The sequence below is a fragment of the Rhea americana genome, unplaced genomic scaffold (genome assembly GCF_003343005.1).
Source record: "Rhea americana isolate MKP2758 unplaced genomic scaffold, rheAme1 scaffold_195, whole genome shotgun sequence".
NCBI lineage: Eukaryota > Metazoa > Chordata > Aves > Rheiformes > Rheidae > Rhea > Rhea americana.
The window spans coordinates 1,165,381-1,174,700 of record NW_028186094.1 but is presented as its reverse complement, the minus strand read 5'-3'; the positions used below and the strand labels follow the sequence as shown (position 1 = coordinate 1,174,700).

Genomic DNA, 9,320 nt, shown 5'->3' with positions numbered 1-9,320 from the left:
CACACCATCCATGGAGGATGCTTTTGTCCTCAAAGTCATCAAACTGATTGGCACCATCATTCCGCAGTCTTTTGTGGTACTGTGATGCCAGCCCTCTACAGGCACCAGCTGCTGTGGAGCACCATGCCGTTAGCCTCCTGCCTGTTGCTGGAGAAAGAGGTTAGTGTCAGTTAGATGTGAAAAGCAGAGTTTAGCACTGTTGTGTCCTTGGTGGTCTTAGGCGATTTCAAGAAACTAATTTGCAGACTTTGGTATGCAAGGGATACAAAGGAAGAAGCAGGAAGAAGGGTAGCACAAACGGAGTTTAAGCCAAGAAGTCATTAGAAAGGTGATAAAGACTGGGATTCAGTCAGTCTAACCTCGCCAGAAGCAATAGGGCCCTAGCAGAAATCCTAAGAGCTTCTGATCTGGCTTATCTAGAAAGTCAAACAGGCTGACCACAGTTCACAGTATATTCTGGAAAATGCAGAGGTAACATACCTTAGGAGTTCATTCCTGCTCTGAAGCTTAAATTTTATGAAAGTAAACATTTAAAAGTCTCAGTTAAGATTATTTCAAACACATTCTCTAGACAGCCCTGACTAGGAGCCTCCTATCAGTCTAAGTCTGGTAGGAGTCAGCCATCCTGCTGACTTAAACCAAAAGCACTTTTCCTGGAGCATTCCACAGCCCTCCAAGAGGTTGTATAAACACAAAGAAAACCATGCAGACACATTTCCCCGCCCAGTTTGTAACAAGTGCTAAGTGCTTCTTGCAGAGAAATGTGTTCCTGTTTCAGGCAAACTTCACAAACTGATAAAGTTGGGCTAGACACAGGATTCCCCAGTGGCACCTTGGACACTGTAGGCCATCATGGTGTACCATACATCCTGCTCTACTCACAAACTTAACTGATAGCCCAGAATGTGCCCATTGTTTTGGGATTCAGCTATTTCTGTTCTGAGCAATAAATCCATCTGCTGACTCCTAAATGCTTACCCAGACCTCTACTATTCTGCTCAAAGAAGCTCTTCAAAAGCAAGCAATGCTCTTCCACTTCTCAAACAGCTCATCACCAAACAGCCAACAGCCTCAGCAGTGTTCTCCCACTAATAGGCAACACAAGTGCTGCAAGACATTTTTTTTTTTTTTTTTATCATCTGTCCAGATGGCACAGGTATAACACCAGAAAGCTTTCTGCAAGGACTGGGCAGGCCTTTAGCACTTGCTGTGCAAGTGCAAAGAGCTGTGCAAGGAATAAGGCCAGGTGACATCAACAGGCCATCCAAAACAAAGTTATTCAGCTACTTCAACAGCAGCATCCAGAGCCCTCTGCTGAAGAGCACAAGATGGGACACACGAGTACTCCTGAACATGCAGGAGCTCTGTGCTAGGAACTCTTTGGAAAAAGGAAGGGAAAAAAAAAAAAAAAAAAAAAGTCCAAGCTCCAGAAGAGTAGGAGATCCAAACACAGGCTGACTTGATTTCTAGCACACTTGAGGTACAGAAGACTGCAATGGAGTACCCCTAGCAGAGCTGCAACCCAACTATCATGCCAAGTGCAGCTCTGTCAGAAGCTTAAGTAGTCACTACCCACTCATCTGAGAGTCTCGAGCCAGCTAGCAAGAGGGCTGTGCAGCTTGCCAGCAACAGCAGCCACTCTGCAATAGGGCAGCACTGTCAGATTTTGCATTTTGCCCTCGGTACAGAAGAATACCTCATCTTCCCAGGCATACTCCGAGGAGAGATTTAGTCCAAGCATTAACCACAAGCACAACCTTTACAATCTAGTGGACATGGAAGACACTAGCGACTGGATCCACAGCCCACCGACGGGAATGAAGCCACTTCTCCCCAGCGCTTGACACCGCTCCRCATCTGTGTCACATACACGCACTAAACACATGCACACGGGAGATGTTTCAGCTTTTATTTGAAAAGGTATCTGTACATTCTTACTTGGTTGTTGAGTGCCAGCTGCTAGGAGCTGTCAGCAGCAGGGGGCAGCAGCAACTAGAAGTTAACAGAGGAGCTTTCCACAGTGCCTGGAAACAAGAGACAGCAGAGGAAACAAAACCTCACTAGCTTTTGCATTTAACCTTTTCCGAGTAGGGGAATTAGGAATCGAGTCATCTTTATCACATTCAGAAGGGTGTTGGATTTACACAGTCTTACGTATTCAGCATAAAGAYCTTGGGTTGAAGTGACTATCTGCAGAGCAGCTTGAAAACTATCCCAGGCTTTCTTTTTCTAAAACCAGTATCTTAAAGCTGCAGTACTCTCCATGTATCATTCCCAGCAGTCCCAAAGCCAAATAACAAAAGGAGCCCTTGCAAATAAATAATCACAGGAAAAAATAAATAAGATTAGATCTGGAATATACAGTTACATGGTCTTTATTTGGTTTCAGAGGTGGAAAAAAGTGGAGCTAGACTGCAGCTTTAAGCCTTGTGCCTGAATCAGTCTCAAATACTCAGTAAATTTTACAGTTGATTAGCTTACAGGTTGAAAATTCAAAGTTGTACAGAGATGAACATTTAGGCACCTACACACACCCTTCCCCAAGGCATACTTCATTTTGCTCAGCCAGTTAGAAAATAGCCAGCTGGAGGGGAAGTACCCCCTTTCCAAGCTGAACAGACAAGACTGAAGACCTACTTACTGTCACAGTAAAGAGTCCCAACAAATATCTAACCCTACCCATGTTTGCAAGGGGGAAAACTGGGTCAAACCATGCACCAGGGAGACAATCCTCTCTCAGGGAATCCTTCAACTTTGCTGGCAACACAGAAGCCTTGAGCAAATCCAGCTACTAGCAGGGCTGAAGGCTGCCCATCGCCTCCTGCACCCAAAGCCTAGTTGTGGAAAGTTGAGTCCTTTTTTTCTACTTAAGCCAAAAGTCCTGTTAATGTCATTTAAAGGCAGCTCTACAGGAAGAGCTCTTGATCTGCACTGTTTGGGATACACATCCCCTCCCCAGGAAGTCCCCAATAAAAAAAACACACAGAAGAGAAAAGCAATCCAGTGCAAGCCAGTGTCCGATGATTGTCTCTTTGAGGAGGTCAGGAATCCAGGACAGGGCAAGGCAGGGGAAGGGAGGAGGATGGCAATGGAGAAGGAAGTTAAAACAAACTCAAAAATCACCAGACACAAGGAGGAGCCCAAGGCACCTCAACAGCTGATGGCACTGGGCTGCTGTTTGCTAACAAAGTCTGAAATGAAGTCAAATTCATTCTGTCCCAAGAAGAGCTCAGGCAGCTCCTGAATCCGGTCCAACCCCAGTTCCAGAACAAGGGATGTCAAGACTTCCTCATCTATGAGATCTGTGTCCATAACGTTCAAGGTCAGTGCTGGTGAGGGCATATGCTGCATGCCTGGGTGCTGACTTGGCCCCACTCTGTATTGCTGGGCACCAGCTCCCATGGGCCCATTGCTCATACCCAGTGGGTGGCCCTGGTACTGGGTGTTGAGTTTTTGTAGGTGCATGCTAGCCATGAGCTGCTGGGTGCCCACTGGCCCCATGTACTGCTGCTGCTGACTTGGCCCATTGAACATCATTGCATTCTGCATCTGGTGGTGGCCCATCTGTCCGCTGAGGTTGGGTCTTGGTCTCATTGCACCATCCATGCCAGCCCCTCCATAGGGCATCATCTGGCTGGCAGTAGGCAGCGTCCTCAGCACATGCTGCCCGTGCTGCGGGGGTCCCTGCAGCCCGCTCACCCCCATGCGGTAGCTCTGCAGCCCGGTACCACTGTGGCTCATGGACATCATCATGTGCTCAGCCATGGCTCCAGGCCCCTGCAAGGTGACACACGGCTCAGGGCAAGGCAAAGCTCTCAGGGGGAAAAGGGGGCAGCACTGTTTTCCCACTCCGTCCCGAGCTACCTCCTGCCGGAGATCCGAGAGCCTCCCCCCCGCACCTTCGCCCCGGTGGAAACGCACCGCACCCTCCCGCGGTAGGCAAGCAGCCGCGGCTCCCGGCGAGCTGCCACCCGCCCGCCCGCTCCTTGCGGACAAAGCTCGGCGCGGCGCGCACCGCGGCACCCCAGCACGCCACCCCCGGCGCCGCGGCGGGCAGCCCGGCTCTGCCCGCGCGGGTACGCACCGATCCGCGGCTCCGGCGGGCGGCGGGTCGCGCGCGCGCGCACCGGCGGCAGCAGCGCGCTGGCAGGGCTCCGCTCGGCTCGCCGTGCACGGGGCTCCGCGCTCCCGGGCCTTATAGCAGCGCGGGCAGGGGCGGACCGCTGCGGCCGCCCCCCCCGGCGCCCATTGGAGCACGGCCCGGCGCGGCCCGGCCCCGCCAGTGTTGCCCGGCCCCCGACGGGGCGGGCGAGCGGCACAATAGGCTGCCTGCTTCCCCGGCTGCCGGCACGGCCCGGCCCGGCACGGCTCGGCTGCTGTCGGGGCTCCCGTATCGCGACATCCCTCATTGTCACCACATGGCACGATTTCAGAGTGTGAGGGGTGCAGTTGCCCCCAGCGTTTAGGGCACTAAAGTGGGCTAAGCCTCATTGCCGGGCTTTGGGATAGAGTGGTCTCTGCTTGGACTGAGGATGCCAACCCCTCTGGCAGGCTGGGAAGGAAGGAGGTGGGTGGGTTACAGAGCCCCCAGCACAGCAGCCTCCAATTGCTTGCAAATAGCCCTGCCAGGAGCTCCCTGGAGCGTGCTCTGCTCCTGGACAGGGTGCCAAGGTCTAGCCATGCTGCCTGGCATCACCATCCATCAAAGCCATTTGTGCACACCCCTGCTTTTGCAGAGCAGTGTTGCTGGGGGCATGGAGAGGCTGAGTAGATATCTGGGAGCAAGGTAGAGCTGGTGGTGTACTGGGCTGGGGATTAGAGGCCACAGACCCCTCAGTGTAGTACTCAACTCATCCAGAAACACTCAGGTACAGAAAACTTGGTCAGTTCCTGTTCCATACTCTGCTCATGGGCCTTGTGGTAATAATTGAGTCTGAGGCAACTGGGGGACCTCAGACAGGTCCTTTCTGCTCCCAGCTTATGCATGCTGGGTATGGCAGTGCATTCAGTTGCACTGATTTTGAGTTGTTGTAGGCTTAGTAGCCRAAGAATCATTTATGTTTAACATGGCCCTCCTCTGCCTCCTGAGCAGGGACCTTGTCTGCATGTAACTCTGCAAATTGCATGTCAAGAGCTCTCCGTAAAGCCGTGCCTCCAATGTGTTCCTCAATGCAGTGTCACTCCAGCAAAGCCTTTCTACCTGCTCACACTGCAGGACTAGGGGTCTTCAAAAAGGTCTGTCTGGGGCACAGGGAGCAACTGTGGAGGTTGTGCAGAATTTCCTACTCACACTGAAAGATGTACACATGGATGCTTGCTCACTGCTGCCAGGGCTGCTACCTGCTGGCCCCTGTGAGCATGTGCCTGGGTGTTTGCTATCATGAGAAGGGCACTTGTCTGACAGCAGTTCTGGCTGCCTGGCCAGCAATGGGATGCTACCTGCTGCACAATAAAACCTTACTAGCTGAAGTAACTGAGGTTAGTTACTTAATGGCATCAGCTAGATATCCTGGTTATTCTAGGTGTCCTCCTAGCAGGGATGCACTGACATTGTCTAAAAMCAGCTGGCAGCAAGGTGAGTGTTACAGCCAGAAATTTGCTGGTTTAATTCTGTTTGCAGCAATATCTTTCTCCTGTGAAGGCAGTTTTGGCTCAGTGGGTCACAGTACAGTGCAAATGCTCACCCACTGAGCTATGCTAGCAGAATTATTTCCCTGTAGGCTTATACTATAACAAAATGCTAGTGCTCTCTATAAGACATTGTACTTTCCAATAGCATTCAAGAGCGCAATGGTAATTTTCCCTTTTTTTGTTTTGAAGAAACACAGAGATTTATTTTTTAAAGATATTAGTATTGCATGGTTACCCACTTGGAAGACAGGTGATGGCAAATTTAAACTCGCTTCCCCAACTTCACTCCACCTTTGTTTGTGTGCTTTCCTATGCAGCATTTAACTACAGTGCTACAGATCACAGCTTTGATAACAACAGATCTTTTCTGGAGTCTTGGCTGTTGCATGGAGCTAGGTAGCATTTATGTGTTCTACATGTTAATTAAGTTCATGGACCCTGTTGAGCTTAAGAAGGAAGTGCCAACAAATTGTTTCAAAGGTTGCCAGAAGTTGTTTGTTGCTGACTGTATTACCTGAGAAATGAGGTGCAAGTAAACACTCAGTGAAGAGACTGAAGTTAGGCYGCACAAGCATCCTGTGTGAATGTATAACCACACAACACTGTTCYGCAGGGTTTTTTATATGGAATGTCTCTCAGTCAAAACACCTTAAAGTGGAAGTTCTGAGCAGATAACATCTAGAAGCCATCAGCTCTTAGATGCAAACAGCCAGGAATGGAAAGTGTCTTCTCTGAACTGGGACAGAGCACAGGGATATTAACTTCCAGGACGTGTTGGGAGCTGCTTTTGTTTGTGCCACCTTCTGCCTTGCTAAATGGCTGGGATGGGTTTCAGGTGTTGGTGAGCCTCTAACTGATGAATCAGTTGGTTAATTGTTTAAAGTAATTACGTAATGATTGTTTTTTAACTCTAGAGATTTTGACAAATGCATTTTTTTACTGCTAATAAACACATGCTCACATACATATACCTGCCTGTCTGAGGCTTCACATGCAGATGCACACCCAGGTGAGGAACAAATACTAGGGGAGTGACTGCCCTCATCTTTATAGATGTATCCAGGCATAAAAGTCTCTCTCACTTGGATGAGAGGTGCTGTGTGGAGCGCAAGTCCTGGTTAGCGATAGGAATTCCTGCACAATATAACAGAGGTGGGAAGGGGCTCTCCACATACTCCTGTTATAGGAGACCCCCAGAGTGGGAAATGGCCTATTCATTTCAGAAATACATTGGTAGCTGAAAAAAACACACTTACTGAACCTCTGGCTCTGAAATGTGAATGTCCTCACCATCTCCATCCTTTCTCCTTTGGGAAGGATGAGCCAGATTAGGAACTTACCCTGTTTGAAAACAATTTGACCAGAAAGGCAGTTCTGTTCACCATGATCTGATCTGGCTTGTTACATTGTCCCCTAGATGTTTTACCAGCATAATCTGGGGTGTTGAGAGAAAYTGTCTACCTGCAGAAAAGGAATAGTGTAGGGGGAATGGAAGGCACTGCAGTGGTGATGTATGTCTACACATGTACACTGTTAGTGTTTGTTATTCTGTCTATCATCATCTTATACTCTGTGTCTGGAGGCCTGACAAGTAACATTTTATTTATCAGRGACTAGCAAAAAATTGTTTTCTGCATTTCATGATGCTCACGTGGAAGCTGGAAGGCAGGGCTGGGAAAGGGTTGACTAGTGCTGGTAGCATCTCTCTTGCCAACCTCTCTGGCCTAGATCATGCAGTGGTTTGCTCAAATATTAAGGATCCAAACCACCACAGTTGTATTTACAAGGCACTTTGTATGACTTGATCTAACTCCAAGTTTGCAAAGCCTCTGCTCTATCTCCCCCCACACAGCCATCCTTAATCAGCCCATGGATAGACTGGCCTTTCTGGGAAAGAGATAAACTGCCCGTGTATCAGATCCAGCCCTGGGGCTGTCAGTTGGTCATCCCTGACTTAAGTCACCAYCTAAGCCACCTCCAGGAATGTGTGTCATTCACAGCTTTCCCACATAGGACTTCCCTAGTCTGGTTGTATTGGTATCATCAGCATTGTGTTATCAAGGGTGGATTATACAGCCTGGGAATTAATCACATTGTTGCTCCAGAGACACCAGTTTGGCTCCACATGAGTGGGATCAGGTAGCACTACCTGTGTGTCTCTCAGATCAACACACCCTTGTGGGTGGGCATCAGCTTAGGGATCTGATCGCCAGCACTTTGCAAACCTTTCTTTTCCCTGTTAAGTGGATGCTTGCAGCCTGATTTACAGCTAACCTGTTACCTGTATTTTTGTTTATGTAAGATGTTCCCTCCCCACATTTTATTCCTGATCATCATCCACTGACTGCACATCTCCAGTGGCATTACTGTGGTAATTCTGCATGTTCCCAAAGTCTCCTAGGGACAAAAGGTGGCACACATGGGAGCTTTTTGTAAGCAGAGAAGAGAATATTTTTATCTTGCAACATTTTGCATATGTTGGAACTGGTTCTTGATAACTCCAGTAGCTGATCCACTATCCAAGAAGTCTTTTTTTGCAATAGTCTGAGAGCATTAGTTTTGGAAAAGAACTGAACATCTTTATAAAGAGCTTTGTAGGCCATGGGGGATACTGATGGATGGAGACTGGCAGAGGATATTTGGGCAAATTTCCTCTGACCAAGTGGTTTCTACTATGCATTTCAGTTTGCAACCCACCCACTGTTGTGGAGTGTGATGTACCTTTGCAAGGGGATTACAGAACAATTTCAGTAGCTGTAGAAGCTATGGATTTTGGGGTAGTAGGGGAAGATCTGAGCAACTCCTTGATTCAAAGACTTCATGCTTAGCTCAGCAGAGCTGCTGCAAGATTCAAAGTAACTGGGCAGACAGAAATTAAAGTCATGTGAAATATCAGCCCTTAAAGGAGAAGCTTTCCTTTGAGAGACAAATTTCCAAAAGARGCTCTCTTTCAGTCCCCAACTCAATGAAGGACAAAATCAGAGAGTAAAAATGCATAGTGGAAGGTTGGAAATCTGCAGAAGYGTGTGACCTAAATTGAGATTCGGATACAACTATATTGACTTTGCTATTACTGGGTCTGTGGCTGTGGCCTGATGCAGGGCAGCAGTGTGCATAAATCACCTCCACACCAGCTTAAATTCCTTGGTGCTCTCATTTGAATCACAAATACTTCCTGAAGTATCATTTTCCCTAAAGGATGGTAGATGCTAGGCACTTGGTACGCTGTTCTCCTCTTGCAYGCAGTCAGCTTGCAGCAGCTCCTATGTACACAACAGTGTGAAGCATGGCTATTTGACTGTGGCATTTGGGAAGATCCTGAGTTGGACAAGACCAAATTTGAATCGTTAAAGCACTCACTGAGTCCCACAGGGCGCAGAAAATGTCAAGGGCACCTGAATGTGCAGAAGGATCAACTGTTAAGGCAATTGTAACRTATGCCATGCTCCTTCAGTGGAGCTGTGAACTACACTGCAAACATGGTGTGCACGCTACTGCTCTCCCACCTGGCTTAAGCAAACTGTAGGGTCTCTGGAGGGGGCCTCAGCCCACTTTCCCCAGCACCTCTGGGTGTTTGTGGCCACTYCCATGCAGTTAATCAGCTGTGCAGGATCTTCAGTGCCTCTGGAAAGCAGTGTAGCTGCTTCTGGCCATGTGGTACATGTCTGTTCTCACTCCCTGGGCTGGGA

At 48.6% G+C, this 9,320-nt stretch overlaps 1 protein-coding gene across 1 annotated transcript; it reads right to left on the bottom strand.

The window, feature by feature from the left end:
* Positions 1-1,895: 1,895 nt before the first annotated feature.
* CITED4 (Cbp/p300 interacting transactivator with ED-rich tail 4) lies at positions 1,896-4,146 on the bottom strand. Its single transcript, XM_085302968.1, has 2 exons — positions 4,085-4,146; positions 1,896-3,777 (listed from the first exon to the last, which is right to left on the bottom strand). The coding sequence occupies exon 2, from the start codon at positions 3,763-3,765 to the stop codon at positions 3,151-3,153; it is 615 nt and encodes a 204-aa protein (XP_085159094.1). The 5' UTR covers positions 3,766-3,777; positions 4,085-4,146; the 3' UTR covers positions 1,896-3,150.
* Positions 4,147-9,320: the final 5,174 nt, after the last annotated feature.